General features: G+C 38.0%; 1 protein-coding gene across 1 annotated transcript in view; it reads right to left on the bottom strand.

Moving 5' to 3' along the window:
* SLC35F1 (solute carrier family 35 member F1) overlaps positions 1-17,630 on the bottom strand; it is a 182,126-nt gene that overhangs the window by 73,889 nt on the left and 90,607 nt on the right. Inside the window, exon 4 of the mRNA XM_029943216.1 lies at positions 4,635-4,762. Within this exon, the coding sequence (XP_029799076.1) occupies positions 4,635-4,762 (128 nt within the window). The remainder of the gene's footprint in view (positions 1-4,634; positions 4,763-17,630) is intronic.

Here is a 17,630-nt window from a genome sequence, read left to right as displayed (position 1 = left end):
CATGAAGGAAAGTAAGTTGAAAACTGAAAAAGGTCTGTAGTCTAGTTAACACTCTTGTACCAATATCAATAACCTGGTTTTGACATTACACTAAAGTCAATGTCATCATTAGGGAAAGCTGCATGAATGGTGCAAAAAACTGTATTTTTGCAATTTCCTGTGAGTCTATAGTCATTTCAAAAATATAGTTTTCCTCTCAAGTTTCATGTAACAATTGTTTCTAACATCTAACCCTATGTTTGGTGAATGTACTGAAAGAGCAGGAGGAGAAAGCAAGGAGAGGCTCATAATGTCTTTTTACTTTATGTCTCTGTGTTTAAGAGAATCAGGAAACAAAAGTAGTTGGTGCTCCGCCAACTATTAATGAAGACTGTCATGTTAAAACAGAAGTGCTTCGCAAAAGGGCTACTGGGTCACATCTTATCATTTCTTTCCTCAGAAACTTTCATGCTCTCTTTTACCTATAAAACTAAGTCACACTCTATATTGGCACCAACTTAAAGTTTCAGCTCTATCTTCCTCTATTCCTCTACTCTACTTATGACAATCCATTGTTTCAATCTGTTCTCTACACCGGAGCCCGAGTTTTCTTAAAAACTCAAATTTGAGTTGCCCTGGCACTTAGCCTAAAGACTTAAATTCTTGACCTGGCCATCAAGACTCATAGTCTGGTCCCTGCCTCCTTCTCCAGGCCATCTGGTAGCACTATTCATTCTCTGTGCTCAGCCACATGACTTTGTCCACAACCTCATCCTTGCCACAGTCCTTCTCACACAGGGCCTTGAGTATACTGTCTTCTTGTTTGGACCTCTTTCCACTCCTCTTTTAGAGCTCAGCTCCACTATCAGTTTTTTAAGAAAAATCTCACCCCCCCTGATTCCCCCCCCCCCGTTGAGGTCAGGTTATTTGACAACCATCCTCATAGAATGCTTTCCTTGAGAACATTTATCCCTCATTATAATTATACATCCATTCATTGGATTATTTGACCAAAGACTGCCTTCCCCATCTGCCTGGAAGCTCCATGATAATACAGAGGGTATCTATTTTTGCTCACACCTTTGTTCACCACTTAATATGATATCTTGAATGTAGAAGTATTTATTTTTGAAGTGACTAGATGAATCAAACTGGAAAAATTGCTCTTCATATTCATTGGGTTTCCTGTCCCCGAGCCCTGTTATGCTCTCACTCCAGGTGCAAAGCCACACCCCATTTTATTCTCTCTACACTTTATCCAATCTTGTAGACTCACAAAGATGGAATTTGGAAATAAACGTCGTCTCTGCCTCCTTGGGAAACTGTAGCACTTACGCATCTGTTCTCCTGCCGTACTTGGTGTTGCTTTCAACTGACTTTGCCTCTTAATTCCCTTTATCATCCATACATCTGGAGGGCAAGGCTTATTCATCAGCTGCAGTAAATAGCTCATTTCTCATGTGCTTAATTAATGTATTTGCCCTATTGATTAATATGAGTAAAAGCAAAAGGTTTTATAACCTTATTATAAGCGGAATTATTTTAATTTATGGCAAACTCAAAAAGAAAAGAGAAGCTGGCCAATTTAAGCTGAAAGATACTTTTGAAACAATATGTGTATACACAGAAAAATTAAAGAAATCCAACATTCTCTGATGCCTGGTGTAATTCACTAGCAATTGTTACCATTAAATAAAATTCTTCGCAAAAGTGTCTCTCTCAAGAATGAAGATCCCATGAGTCACTTTCTGAACCCATTCACCAAAGGTAGCAGGAGATAATACTATATGTACAATAATATTTAGAAAGATGGGGAGCTACTCAATGTTTGTATGTGTCTATGCTGCCTTATCTAATGGAAAAGAAAACAATTGTCCACAATATTGATGTTCTTCTTGGGTTCTATGTACAAACTTGTCCAGTAATAAATGTGTGTGGGTTCTGTGAGTGGTTGACAAAAAAATAATTATGGAAACAAAAGGAAAGTATTGATCCTTTTTAGTTCTACCAAATATAGTAACTTACTAAACAGCAGTACAGACATGGTTCCAAGAGCAGATGCCTTCTGTTCTGACCATTTATTGTTATTTAAAGGGATTATTTGTTGTAGGTGGTAAAAAGAATTCTAGAATTGTTAGCTTCAAATTGCTTTTTTCTTTCTGTTATCGGTTGCTAAGTAAATTACAATGAAGACCAACTAATATTTTGGTAGGATTATTATTTTTCTTTCTCTCTATGGAATTAAAATAAACTTTTTCATAGAATGGAGCATTGAATAGGTGTTAAACAGCTAATTTGAGAGAGGTGGCAGGATGGCTTAGGATGGCAGTGTATGACATGGGTTGAACTAAACACCTGGAGACCAGGGAACCAGTTGTTAAGAATAAATTGTCACTGTTCACAAAAAGAAAAATGAAAAATTGAAAAAAAACTTTAGAGGGGGAGCCTGGGTGGCTTAATCGGTTGAACATTCATTCAACTCTTAATTTCAGTTCAGGTCATGATCTCATGGTTCGTGAGTTCAAGCCTTGCATTAGGCTCTGCTGACATTGCAGAGTTTGCTTGGGAGTCTCTCTCTCCCTCACTCTCTGCCCCTACCTCACCTGTGCATGCTCCCTCTCTCTCTCTAAATATAAATAAATAAATTTTTTTTTAAATTGAAAAAAATTTTGGGAAAACCTCTGTAAGAAACCAGCAATTAGTTGTGGCTTTTCAATGTCAAAAGAAAAAAAAAAAAACCACAAGAGCCAATTGTATTTTTAAAGGGGAAAGACTCCTCCTCATTCTTCCCTAGCCTCATTTTTAGTTTTTGGCTCTGGGCTAATAGGCACAGTTCTTCCACAAAGCTACCATTTGTCTCTTCCTTGTCCCACCACATCTGTAAAGACATTCTGGAAACTCTACATTTAGGTAGAGAACTTCTGGGAATTTCTGTGCCCCTGAATACTGGAAATCAGTGCAGGTGAATTAACATTTATTGAGTACCTGGAATGGTTCTGGGTTTTCTACCAGGTACCAGAAAGTCAAAGGTGAGCAAGAAATCACTCTTGCTGTGAAAGAGACTCACAGTTTGGTGGAGTAGGTGGGAATCATTCTTAGGTAAGGCATGATTCTTAGGTAAGACAGACTGCAGACAGAACTAGAAGACAAAGTGCCATGGGAGCACAGAAGACAGACATCAGTTGTCACTGTGGGGCTTGTTGAGTTGAGTGAGCCTTAAGCTGGGCACAGAGGCACTACAGCTGATTTCCAGCATCTGTCCACCTCTCTTCTCGCTCTGTGGGCTTGCTCTCACCCTGACTCCAGGAGAGAGTGCTGATTGATGAGTCACTGATCCTTAAATAGAGAGGGTAGCTCTCTGCCAGAGGGCATTTGGAAATCCACAGAGACACTTCGGGTCATTACAATGTCTGAAAAAAATGCTATTGGCATTTAGTGGGCAAGGACTAGGAATGTTCAGTGATCAATAAAGTAGGAAAGGGACCCAAATCATGAAAAATTGCCCCACCTAAAATGCCAGTAGGCCGCCTACTGAAAAACGTGTCTAAGGCAGTCAGAGAAATCTGGTTCTGTATGGGGTTGGGGAATCCAAGTTTAAGCCAGTTAGGTCTCAGCACCTCCCTGCTATAATTGCAGTCCAATCAGAACTGAGCTCTGGACTTTTAGTCAATGGGTGTAGAGACCTTTAGTGGGTGAGAGATCTTTCTGTCTCTCACTGGGCATGCGGGAAGAAGCCTGTAGCTCCATCTAAACCTGGTCTGGAGAGCTTCCTATTCAGTCTATATAATCTCAAGTTGTTTAGGGGGTTGGTTTGCTGGTTTGTTTCTCCATTTTTGTTATTGTTGTTTTAAGCAAATTCTTAAAATGGCGGGAATGTTGTTGTGGCATCAAGTCTAAGTCAACTACTATATGTAAATAAATGTTTTTGCTTTCATCCTGGAGCTTTGAAATGATTACAGAATTCATAATATTGCCATAAAGGGAGAAATGAGGGTGAAATAAAAATAGTCATGCTTATTATTTATGACGTAATGAAGAATGTAAGAGGTGCTTGCTGAAAATTGTGAAAACCCAAGTTAAATTTGCAATTGTTTGTATGTGTGTGTATATGCATGTGCAGAAAAGAAAAAGAGAGAGATGAAAGGAGGACACAGTGATTATCTTTATGAATAACACTACTTAGGAATTTATGTCTTGTTCTTTTAGGAAAAATTCTGTCCCTTCAGTTTGCAAAGTCTCCTCATTAAGGAAAGCTAAAAGAAAAGATTATCAAGCACTGTGATTACTTACTCAAAGCCCATTAACATGTTCTAAAATGTTATAAGTTGTGCTTAAAATAGCTTTTTTCTATGCTTATTAATAGCTCTCCTACTGACGTAAGATTAGTTGCTACTATTCATAGCCAGAAAATATTTTCCTACATTGTCAATACTTATGGTCTATTAAGAACAAAGAGGAAAAAGACAGCCAATTACATTTGAATTAAGAAAAATTAATAAGACATAGAAATAAAGCTCAAGTTACTTTTTATACACCCAATTTCCCTCTTGTTGTAAAACTTCTAGACGAGTATTCAGATTCCCAGGTGACTCAACTGAAAATAAACTACCTCTGGAAATGGAGGAAGCTGACAAGAACAAAAAAGCCACCAGTACCTGGATGCTGGTCAGAGTCGTGTATTGGTAGGCCTTGACCACCAGGTAATTTGCTTCCAGGTCGATGAGTCCCAAGATCATATACTTCCACCACCTTCGTCGTAAAATTGCCAGGAGGTTTTCTTCCCCTGTGTTATGAAGGTAAGAAGAAATGCATTAGGTTCTGCACACATGATAAACTGCCTATTTAGAAGGATTCTAAAATATTATAGTATTACATATTTTTTACTGTTCCTGCTCAAATGTTTAATTAAACAAATGAATTGTGTCAAAGACTGATGTGCTTTTATTATAGATTTTGGCCTTTTGGATTGATTTCTATGCCAGAGTAAGACTGGCAGGACTTTAGATCACTAGGCAAAGCATTTTCTCATGAACGTTTGAAGAAAAAACATTACATCATGTAAAAATAAAAGGAAAGATGTGCCAGAAAGCCTGAATAAACACACAGAGTCCAAATCATTCTAAACTTCAGTATTGTGGTAAAATAGGAAGAAATGAAATGAGGGCAGCTCAATGGACAATGGCCTAGGCTTGGCAGCTGATCTGCAGTTAGATTCCAAGATGCCATCCTGAGCACTTGCTCAGCATTGAACGTTACCTGCTCTGAACATTGTATTCTGGTGGAGTGTGGGTGATGGGAAAGAAATGGAGTAGAGGTCACTGTCAGACGGAAAAGAGCCATAGGACCATGGCTCTGAATATTGCCCAAAACCATAATCTTCACCATCTTGTCTTTTAAGCTTATAGCATAAGAACAGATTTGGAATCCCTTAGTTTTTCATTTGTAGTTTTACATATTTCAGGCCTGAAATAAACCTTATTTTTCAAGAAGAAATCATGATTGTTAATAATAATAGCTCTTTGAAGCCAACCTGAGAGGTCTTCATAGAGGATAGCGAATATGCAGAAACCCTGAGTGAATGGTGACTGTATTTATTATGCATTGCTGCACTACAATTATCCTAAAACACTGTTGCTTAAAAAACCAAAATTTATTATCTCATAGTTTTGTAGGTCAAGAATCTGGACACAGCTTAAAACTGAGTGCCTCTGATTTAAGATATCTCAGTTGCAACCAAGTTGTCAGCCATGGATGCAGTCATATCTGAAGGGCTGACTGGGGAGGGATCTGCTTTTAAGCTCACTGAGAATGGTGATTGGCAAGCCTCAGTCCTCTCTACAATGAGAGCAATGACAGAGAGAAAGAGAGAGAACCTGTAGTCTCTCTTATAACCTATGATCAGAAATGACACTTCTCCCTTATTTTTCAGAAAAGGGTTAGTAAGTTCAACCCATACTCAAGAGAAAGATTTTGTAAGGATGTGAATACCAAAAGAGAGAGATCATTGAAGGCCATCTCACAGGTTGGCCACCCAGTGATACACACCTTCAGTACTATAGCTGTGCTCAAGCTGGTCCTCAAGAACTTCAACAGACTCCTGAGCCACTCTTAGAACTTTGAACTTCTTTTTTCTTCTGTTTTTAATTTATATTTGAGAGACAGAGACAACATGAGCAGGGGAGGATCAGAGAGAGAGAGAGACACAGAATCTGAAACTGGCTCTGGCTCTGAGCTAGCTATCAGCACAGAGACCAATGTGGGGCTCAAACCCACAAACCGTGAGATCATGACCTGAGCTGAAGCCAAACGCTTAACTGACTGAGCCACCCAGGTGCCCCAGAACTTTGAACTTCTAATTTCTACCATTGGTTTTATTCCAGTGGCCACAATATGAGGTGAAGACCTTTTCAATGTTATGGAGACTTGTAAAACAGAGCTTTCCAGCTACATGGAGAATGTCAGAGTGTGGGTCATGTATAGTTGCATTTCTTAATTGCCTGGTTCCCTGGACCTCTGGTACTAGCCCAGTTTTCAACCGTCCTTCTGGATGCTACACTTTTCATATCTTTTGCTCCAAACACACTGAAAATCTCTCCAAATCAGTGAATTGCTATTTCCTGTTCATCCTTCAAAATTTAGTTATTTCTCTCTCATTTTGTCTGATACCACTGCCCCCTGGGTAATATGTACCCAGCTCTGAATAGCCTTTTTACATGATTGTAATTAGAAATTGCCTCTTCACTAAACTGGGAGTTTGGGGATGGTAAGACATCGATGTCTTACTCATACATGTATCCACAGCACTTTGCATACTGACATATACTAAGGATTAGCTAAGTGTTTTGGAATGAACAAAAAATTGAACTGAAAAAAGTGTGAAGTGCTATCTTTCTGAATATGTTAAAAGCCTGCTCTAGAATATGAGTCACACTTCTTAGTGTTTTGTACTTAGATTCATGGCTGGTAGATGTGATCCCCAAGGTCATTTCTTTACAGTCAACTCATTTTGGCAATGCCCTTGCACAGCATTTCTGTCTTTCTTAATTGCCTAAAATCAACACACCTCTCTGAATTTACCTTGTAAATTAGTGATTTGCAACTTGACTGAATATTCACATCTTCTTGAGAGATTTTTAAAATCTCAATGTCTGGGACCAGTCCCCGAAATTCTGATGTAATTATCTTTGGGTGGGGCCTGAGCATTGAGCTGAGGATCAAATCTAGGACTTTCAAATGGTTGGTGTCCAATGGCTATGCTCACGATGATCTGACGTAGGCATTCCAAAGAGGTATAACCACAGACTAGTGAAGACTCCTCATACCAAACAAACATTTGGACATCTGGCCTGAAGTATACTTCGTCTTGTCTTGTCTCTAGACTTTTCCTTGTGTTGATTCCTCTGCTTGGACTATTCTTTATCCAGTTTCCAAATGAAGGATCAGCATAGACAGTACCACTAGGAAGCCTTCCTTGATCTCTCAACTTGATCTTCCTAGGACTGGGTTTCCCTGTAATGTGCTTCTTTAATGCCTTTTGTTTATCCCACATATAATACTTATCTCACTGTAATGGCCTCTTTTCTTGACTCTATTACCCTTTAGATTATTAAAAATTTGGAGAGCATGGCATTGCCTTGGTCACCACTTTATCTCTAGATCCAACAGTATATGGTGAGTGGTCAATAAATAATACAGAATGGATGAATACATTCCATGTTTAATAATCTCAGCAATGCTAAAGAGCATTGAAATAGAGGTACTTAAAATATATCTACTCTAAAAATTCATGTTCCAGACAATGAAAATTGTTTTCTAGTTAGAATGTAGACAATATCTGACACAATTAATTTGGTGACCATTTTACACATAATATAATATACATAGGACATAAAAAGGTCAACGGCATATTTAACTGCAAAGTTGCAATTCTACAGTCACAGGTCATTGTCCCAGTTAATTTACACAATGAACAGAGAATTGCCAAACATACCAGCCACATCTCAATGAGGTAAGACTGAAAATCTGGGTCATGGTGCTGTTTGCTCTACCAATCAATAACATATTCAAAGTGTAATTCATTACATAGATTCAAAAGAATGATTGGTTGCCTTGTTGTTTTGCTGAAGAAGTCTGCAAAGCAAAACACCTTGAATAAATGTTCCATACTGTTTCATTTGAAGCACCAGAAAACATACAACACTCTTGCATAGCAGAATTATCCAGGAAGGAAAGAAAGTACTTTAGCATTTTTGGCTGAGCAAAATATCCAGCCCTTGAAAAAACTGCTTAGAGGTTTGTCTACATGACTCTCATTAACACTGATGTACAATAGGCCATTAAAATTCTTTCTAGAATAATGAAAATGAATTCTTTACAGCCTTTGTGCCAAACCGCTCCCTAAATCTCATGAAATAGGACCATCCATAAGAAACCCCAGCACAATTAGTGGTATGTTAATGTTTTGAAATTCTTTTTTTTTTTAGTTAACTAGAAACAGTAATAAACTCCATGGGTGGAAACTTTAGAATTACAGTTTAGCATCTAAATGCATTCTGTTAATTATTATTTTTATTATCAATATGTTAAAAAAAAAGTAAAAATATTAGAGAATAATATAATAAAGTAACCTCCAACCTGATTTTGCTACATTTGTTTCAGAAATTTGGGGGTTCTTTTTGAGGAAGAAAGTGCTACAGATAAAACTGAGCTCCTTTTTTGCTCTTGCCAAATTCCCTTCCTTTCCTTCCTTCCTTCCAGCAGTGTCTTGATATTGTTGTGAATCCTTCATGTTTGTGTCTTTATTACACCTTTTGTAGGTATGTTTGTATCCAAAATACTTACCTTGGTATGTTTTTAAAGTTGATATGAAAGTTTATTGTATACTTTGTATATGTAACATTTTTCTATAATTTTTTAACATTTAACAGTGTTTTACAAATGTTTCCCTGTCATTTCATATAGTTAACTAATTTATTTTAAACACTGTATATTATCATATTTTATGAATCTGTCACAATTTATCTAGTCTCCCACTAATAACCATCTAGGTTGTTTCCATTTTTTCTCTACTAGGAAAAATGCAACAAAGAAAGTGACTCTAATTTGAAATAACGGCTATCCAGCAACAATAACTACTTCAATAATTAAGAACAGGGAAAGAAATTACTGACAGTCTTGATCATGTCATTCATATTTAATTTTACTAAGCACCAACAGCATGATCAATCAAATGTGTTTTTGAATTTTTGTAACAAATAACTTCTAGGGTACTTATGTATCAGGAAGTATCTACATGCCTTACAAATAACTAATTTACTTAATCCTCATAGTAAGAAATGGCTATTAACTTTATTTGCAGATGACAAGACCAGGGCCTGGAGGAGTTAAATAACTTGCTCCAAAGGATGCACAGCTAAGCCAGGATCTGGACTCATGACAATCAGGCATTGGGCTTCATACTTATTAACACTGTACAATTTTGACTCACTGATTTGTAATGGTGGCATTATCCTCAGGAGTCACACATTTCTCATAAAAGACTCTCTCATGGCCTACCTGTCCAGACTCGTTGCTGGGTGCCCCACTGCTAACTCTAGGAGGCGCCCATCACACTGAAGCCCGTGTGCACGGCGCCTCCTGGAGCTGCCAGTACCCACCATGCAGCTGTGTGTCTACCCCTGAAGCGGCTTGGGGATGAGCATGTACCCCAATCACCATCAGGCCAGCATCAAGGATTTGTTCTCTCTCTGCCTGACCTAAAGTCCATGACAGGGTTTCTCTTCTGAAATGTAAAATAGGGTCTAAAATCAATTCTATAGCTTAAAAAAGTCTGCAGACAAGAATTACTGTTTTATGCTGTACTAGTTGCTGAAGCCTGGGTGGTCACACATGGGTGGGGCAGGGGGTGGTGTTAATACACGCTGAATGAAGGAAGGGAAAGCTTTAGTACAAAAACTAAAACATGGTACACATTCTTGGCAGGGCCTGGAAAACAGACCTTTGATTCATAATGTTCATAATACTCTTGTTCACCCCCAGTGGCAGTCTGAGTAAAGAGCATCAGCACTGCAGGACAGTACCAGAGGGAACAAGACAGCTACATTATTCTTGGGACATTTTCATTAAGGGCTCTCATGGGTGGTGGTCTTTCATGGTGTTCTTGTGCAAGAACAGAACCCTTTGTAATGCTTTTGTAAGAGCAAAGTCCCTACACAGGGGGAGAGATCCCTACTTGAACGAACACCTCCTTGGCTCACAATTTGAAGCCATCACATCATTTTTCTTTACCAGAGCTCCAAAGGGAAGTGTTTAAGTATTAATCAGTGAACCTGAAAAATTTTACATGACTTATGATGGAGGTTTTAATTACTCGTCATTAAAAGCTAAAGTTTATTATGAGAATGGAAAGCTTGAGACAATGCTCTTTAGTTAGAATAGTGAACAAAATAAATGCGCTCACAAGGAAATAAAAATATAAATTGTTCACAAAAAAGATTGCAATCAATTATACCTTGTAATATGAACCTGACTGTGGGGATAAAATACAAAAAAAATTTTGTATTCTTTCACTCATTTTTACTATTAGAAACAGTGTGAATAGGAAGAGAATAAAAGTCAGTGTTGTGTCTTGGTAGCACTGTGTTGAGGCTCAGACTGGGGTTAAGCACAGACTACCTTCTGTTACGTGGTACTAAGTAACTCAGTAAATGGCTCTGAACCGTGATCCTTCTGCTACGAAATAAGGATTGTAACGACTGTCTTATGAGGCAGTGTGGATTAAAGGCAGCATGAGCAATGTGTATAAGCCAGCATCTCATATAAGGTACATGCACAGAGCCTAATAGCAACTGGTAGGATTCTGGAAGCCTCGTGTCCTCCCAGCCACCCCTGCATCCCAGCTGACCATGTGTGTAAAGCTGCATAGAGCAAGCCCAAGGGCATGAACCCTCATAATTATTCACTGGGCGTTGGTCACATACTCCTCTCTGTCCCTGACCCTAGATCACATCGCAGCCAGCATACTACATTTGTCCAAACTAGAGGTGAACTGAGGGCCTTGCCTTTGAGGCCTCTTCCTCAGACCAGCCGGTGTTCTGATCCTGTGGATCGCACCACTTATCCTGAGAGTGGAGGCTGTGTGAACACACAAGTTCTCTGCCATCTTGTGCCAGGCCCTTCTCTGGTTTACATATCCTCAACTAAGCCCCACAAAGTGGTTTACACAAGTTAGTTAATGGAAGATCTTGTTATTAAGGCAAGAGAGCTGAATAACACTTTTAAAATCTGCACAGTAATCTGGCTCTTTTCCAGAAATGCCTAATGAAACTTTGAAAAAACATCTAAACGCACTTAAAGATGAATCATAATGCCATCAGGTTCTGGTAGCTGTTATTGTAAGCTGAATATGAGAGAAAAAAGGATAGATGTGTAGAAATGATTGTACACAGGATGGGTTTCTCAACAGTAAGTTTATTTTATTTCTTTCAAAGTTACGCTTCTGGCATTGATAATTAAAATACAATATTCTAGGTCTAATTATGAACTCTATTACCTCTTCTGATATAAAAAGCATTTACACATTGTAATATGAAAATAAAAGTCTCAACTTTTCAACATGTATATTTCAGTGTATGTTACCATCTCTTACATGAACTAAATCACTCAAATCTTAGAAAACTTCCCTTTCTGGATTTTTTAAGCTGTCATCTTTTATGAAGCTAAGATATATGATTTTATGGGAGACATTTATCCAAAATATCCAAACTTTCCGTAATCTTGATGTGTATTAGGAAACACAATTACTAACATTTTCTTCTTCATATCTATATAAAAATTGGTATGAATTGATTGCCTAACTTTTAGCATCCAGATAGTTAAAACACATAGGCAGATAAACAAATAAAGAACTTTTCAGAGGTGCCTGGGTGGTTCAGTTGGTTGAACATCCTACTCTTGATTTTTGCTCAGGTCACGATCTCACAGTTCCTGAGTTCAAACTCCATGTCGGGTTCTGTGCTGACAGTGTGGAGCCTGCTTGGGATTCTCTCTCTCCCACTATCTTTGCCCCTCCCCCCCACTCTCTCTCTCTCAGAGGCGCCTGGGTGGCTCATTTGGTTGGGCATCTGACTTCAGCTCTGGTCATGCTCTCATGCTTGTGGGGTTTAAACCCCACATTGGGCTTTGCACTGACAGTGCAGAGCCTACTTCAGATCCTCTGTCTCCCTCTCTCTCTGTCCCTCCCCCACTTGCGTGTGCGCTCTCTCTCTCTCAAAGATAAATAAACATTAAAAATTAAAAAAAATTTAAAACCATATACAAAAATTACATACCAACTATTAAACTCTGTTGATTGATACATGTGTGCTATAGGTCACTTTACCACTTAATAAAAATAGTGCATTAGATCTAAACAATTCCCATAGACAAATTCCACCCAGAATTTAAAACACTCTTTAAACCACTGCTCAGCATGCATTTTATATTCTTGGAAAGAGCATCCAATGAAAGAATAAACCTGCTTGAATGGCTGAACACAGTCACTGTGAATAACAGAAAGAAGAATCTGAAAATCTGAAAAATGTTAAGTTGCTCCATGTTCAAACAGAACCAACATTTTTGTCCCATGTTTCTAGATGTAATAGATAAATTTATTCATATATATCATCTAAAATTTATATATTCATATATATCATCAATTAAAATTTAACCCATTAAAACCAAAATCATTTTTCTCCCCCAAACTCCTGTCCAGTTTTTGCCTTTTCTTGAATAACCACTCTTTGGCAGGCAGTGGGGGCATTTTAACATTTTTGTATCTTAAACAGTTATCTATATAGGTGCAGGGTTTTGCTCTGAAGAGTCTCAGCAAGAGTTCCTTCCTTTACAAAAAAAAGTTTTCTTTAATGTTTATTTATTATTGTGACAGAGAGACAGTATGAGTGGGAGAGGGGCAGAGAGAGAGGGAGACACAGATTCCAAAGCAGGCTCCAGACTCTGAGCTGTCAGCACAGAGCCCAATGTGGGGCTTGAACCCACAAATTGTGAGATCATGACCTGAGCCAAAGACGGACATCCAACAGACTTAGCCACCCAGGTGCCCCGAGTTCCTCCCTTTTGATTTGGGTAGCAAATCTAGGAGGCTGGGCCATTCCCTCAAGGTGACTGAGCTGTTCAGCTCTGGGAGGCAGACTTAGAGAAGTCAGCAAGAATGGTGCCTTTGAAGCCGTATATATGGCAGCCATGCCTTCCCCGTGGTGGGGCAACATGAGGAGGGCACTGGAGCCATTCGGCAGTGGGCTCTAAGCCAGGTTCTTACAGCACTGGGTGGATGATCTTGTTTTGCAACTTTGTCTCTCTAAACCTTCACTTTCCTCATCTACACATTGGAGCTACATATTGGACCTGCCTTCTTGAATAATTATTAGAATTAAATGAGATATTTGTAAAATGCTTGACATTGTGCTTGGCAGGTAGCTTTTGTTATTACTATCTTGATTACTATCTTTCCTCATGCCCTATTTCCTATGTAATGTAGTTGTATAGTAAAGAATTGAACCTTGCCCTAAAAGAGGTTTTGGGATTTGAAAAATTTGGGATTTGTCCTAGGCTAACAATATGATTTAGGGTAGAGGCTGGCCATGCCAGAAAGACCAACAATATGATTTAGGGGGCAGAATTTGGGTCACCCCCAAACTGGAGACTGAGATCAACCACGTGGGCAATCAGTGACACCTACATAATGAAGCCCCAATAAAAACCCTGAACACAGAGGCTCTAGTGAGTTTCCCTGATGAACAATATTTTGTCCATGTTGTCACACACTGGAGCTGGGAAAGTAACACATCCTGACTCCATAGGGAGAGGACAGTGGAAGCTCTTGACTTGGTACTTCTGGATCCTGCTCTACGTGCTTCTTCCCTTGGTTGATTTTAATCTGTACCTTTTCCTTGTAGTAACTGTAACCATGACTATAATAGCTTTCAGTGACTTCTGTAAGTCCTAGCAAATTACTGAACCCAGGTGTGGTCTTGGGGGATACTTCCCACCTATGAACTTGGAATTGATGTCAACAGAAAGGGAAGTCCTGTGTGGACTCTAAACTTTCTCACTTGGATTAAACTTTCTCACTTGGCTTAAACTTGTGAGGTAGCAGTAGTGCTGGGGTTATGCCCCAAATCTTTGCAGTCAGGTTTCTTCAAATACAACTAATTTTGTCCCTTTTTTGCTCAAGAGCTTGAGTACATTTTAGGTGTATCTCAGAATAAGCAGACCCCAGAATCGTCCAGGTCTGAATTTAAATGAAAAGAAACAAATGACTAGACTCCTTTCCAGATGATGTTAAACAATGTATGTGACTATTTGTTGTCTTTAAAAAGAGTGTAAAAACTTTGTGCTTTATAACTAAATTTTCTGTCATTATAAAGATATTTCTTACAATGGGAAATACCGCTCACTAGCTTAAAATGGTTAATGATAGGTTGGTTGCATGTGGGGGCAAATGCTTTGATTTGAAATTATTCAAAGCAATCATAATAAAACTATGTGCTAATATAAAACTCTCTATTTTCGTGGGGTAAGTCTGCTGAGAGGAACATGTATTTGTCCTTTTTAATGACAAGACTATTTTCCTTTTCTTCATCCCATTTTGTGAAAAGTGACCCTACTTGCCTTTTGGAGGCTTCCTGTAATTGGCTCTGATGCCTCCTGACATTAGCAGATGAATCTGTCAGTTTTATGAATTTTGTTTTGAACAAAGAGCTGTGTAGCAGCTAATGACACATGATGTAAGGGGAAAAGGCCAGCGCAGGCTTGCCTCCGGACTCCTGCTAGGCGCTGAGCATATTCAAAAGACAACATGACAGAAGGTGCCAGCCTGAACTCTTGAGGGCTGACCTTGAGCTCTGACATGAGAACATCTGTCATGATGGACAGATAGGTTAGACCCTACATGGGAAATTAGCAAGAGAAGTGTCAACAGGCCAGAAACCCTGGGAAAGCAGAAATCTGGTCAGCCTCCTCTCCCTGTCCATCCTCCCACCCCCAGCCCAAATGCTAAGCACAGATCTACCAAGACCACTTCTGTTACCTGACATCTATTTTTCACTGGACACCGTTTGTCAGGTACTGACACCATATCTTCATTCTCTCATTTACTTGCCACCTTTTACTCTAGGTTAAAAGCATGAAGTCAAAAAGACCTGGGTTAAGGTACTGACTCTGCCCCTGAACTGGCTGTGTCACCTTGGGAAAGTTTACTCATTCATAAAATAAGTCAAACACTACTTATTTGAAAATATGTTTTATGGGTTAAAAGAGAAAATATATGTAAAGTGTCTGGCTTCCAGGAAATACTTAATAAATGATAGCTTTGTTATTAATAGCCCTATGAAGAAAGTATTTTTCAGAGCATGAAATTGGATTTAGAGGTTAGGTAATTTGTCTAAGGTCTGTCCTGACTTTTTATTGGAAAGTATTCACTATTCTAAGAATGATGCTTTTTGTTTATATGGCACATTTAATAAAACAGACCAGAAATAATTTTATTTATATGATCTTTCTGAAATTAATTTCAGTAGAACAAGGCAGTATTTTCTAAGCAATGCTATATATATATTATTAATATCTTCTAATGGTGACCATTTAGGATTTCTTTTCAATGTGTATACAAATATATATATTTGTAGTCCCATCAAAAGGAATAATGGTTTTTGGAGAAGTGGTTAATTGCAGATTTGGGTCAGGAAATGTAATACAAGTCAAGCCTGGAACATCTTGTCATACAGAAGAGCAAGACAGCAATCAAACACTACTAAGGTTGTGTCAAAAGGACACAGAGGCCAACTTGAAAGGTCTTTCATATGAACCTTACAAGTGAAATGGATTGAAATGAATCAGATATGTTTAGATTCGTAAGTTCATAATAAATATGAAAGCAAGAGCAAGAACAATTACCACTAAACACATTGAAAAGAAATCCTAAATGGTCACCATTAGAAGATATTAATAAACCATTCATTTTGAAAATTGGTAAACAAAAGGAAAACTATCAAGTTTTTGTCCCTTGGAATTCTTACATGAACTAAACCACTAGGTAACTAAATAGTAGATGAGGGAGAGATTGGTCTTTATGGTAATATTCTAACTAATAAATGAAAAAGAAATGAGAAAATTAAACTATCATAATTTTGTACCCCATGATGAATGAATGGGTATTTGCCTTGAAGGTCAAGCTACTAACATTATGAAGGAAGAGACAATTAAGCATTATGTTTTATGTGCTTGCTGGTGGAAGAACAAAACACTACTTAACACACACATGCACACGCACACACACATATGGAACCTAAATCTGATCAAGTCTCTGAACTTAGCTACTAATTTAGAAAATTCAGAGGTCAGAGAAGTATGTTAAAACACACTAGAAAGATTCAATCAGCAAAATCCAGACTGTGGGATCTGCTATAGTCTCAGTTTGGTCTGTTGAATGACAGCATTGGTGATTAAGGGTCGTTCAGAGATGTAGACTCCGGGATCTTCCCCAGACCTACGGACTCAGAATCTGCATTGGATGGAATGCCAGAGAATTTGTAAACACTACAGATGGAGAAGCAGTGACTGTAGAAGACACATTACAGTTTCTTCAATAAATAAATTGCAGTAAAAATAAAGGCAGGAAATCTATAGGTTAAAATAACCTAAGAAGAGTATCAGCCACATGCAATGCACAGCCTGTATTTGCATCCAGACTCAGACAAACTGTAAAAAATATATATCTATGAGACAATTGGAAATTTGAACACTGACAGGATATTTAGAATTATTGTTAATTTTAAATGTGATCAAGCTATGATGGCTATGTAATTTTTAAGCTCTTATGTTTTAGAGATACACACTGAAATAGCTGCAGATTAACTGATAAAATGTCTGAGATTTATTTAAAATAACATCAAGGTAATGAAAGAAAATGCAAAATGCTTATTGATTTATGATGTGGTTTCATCTTAGCCTGGGCAAACCATGCAGTATTTAATACATAGTAGCAGAATATTTACTATCGAAGCTTGAAAAGATGTGAGCTCTTTGTGTGCAATCTTTCATTTATGCATGTGAGAGGGTTTTCTTTTTTAATTTTTCTTAATATTTTTACATTGTAGTACTTGTTTTGCTTGTTGGGGGTGTTAGCTTATTTAATACATTCCGTCAAGGACAGAAATTACATGATGGGTTTTTTTTGGGTTTTTTTTTGTTGTTTTTTTTCCGCCTAGGAAGTGTGTCTTGGGTTTTTCCCTTATTATTTTCATTACTTTTCTTTTTTCCTCTTCTTTTTTTGGTGGTGGGGGTGGTTATGTTTAAATGAAGTTGCTTTTACAACACTATGGACTTAATCATCCATTTCATATATAAAAGGTAGCTACTTTTTTGCATGGACCTCAAGTATACTGTAGTATAGAGATGGAATTTAAGGAAAGGTATTAAGCAGGCTGTGTTTTAGCTTATGGGCAAGTAATAAATTGTATCATGTATCTTGAATGTATCATAGATAAGCTGCTATATAATGATTGCCACTTCAGATAGCTGTGAAATTAGGTGATTAACTAGTTGTTACTTAACCTTCTAATTTCTGTATAAGTCTAATTACATGAAATAGAAGT

Source organism: Suricata suricatta, chromosome 7, assembly GCF_006229205.1.
Source record: "Suricata suricatta isolate VVHF042 chromosome 7, meerkat_22Aug2017_6uvM2_HiC, whole genome shotgun sequence".
Classification (NCBI taxonomy): domain Eukaryota; kingdom Metazoa; phylum Chordata; class Mammalia; order Carnivora; family Herpestidae; genus Suricata; species Suricata suricatta.
Note: the sequence above shows the minus strand (reverse complement) of the source record. Positions and strands in the feature narration are given on the sequence as shown.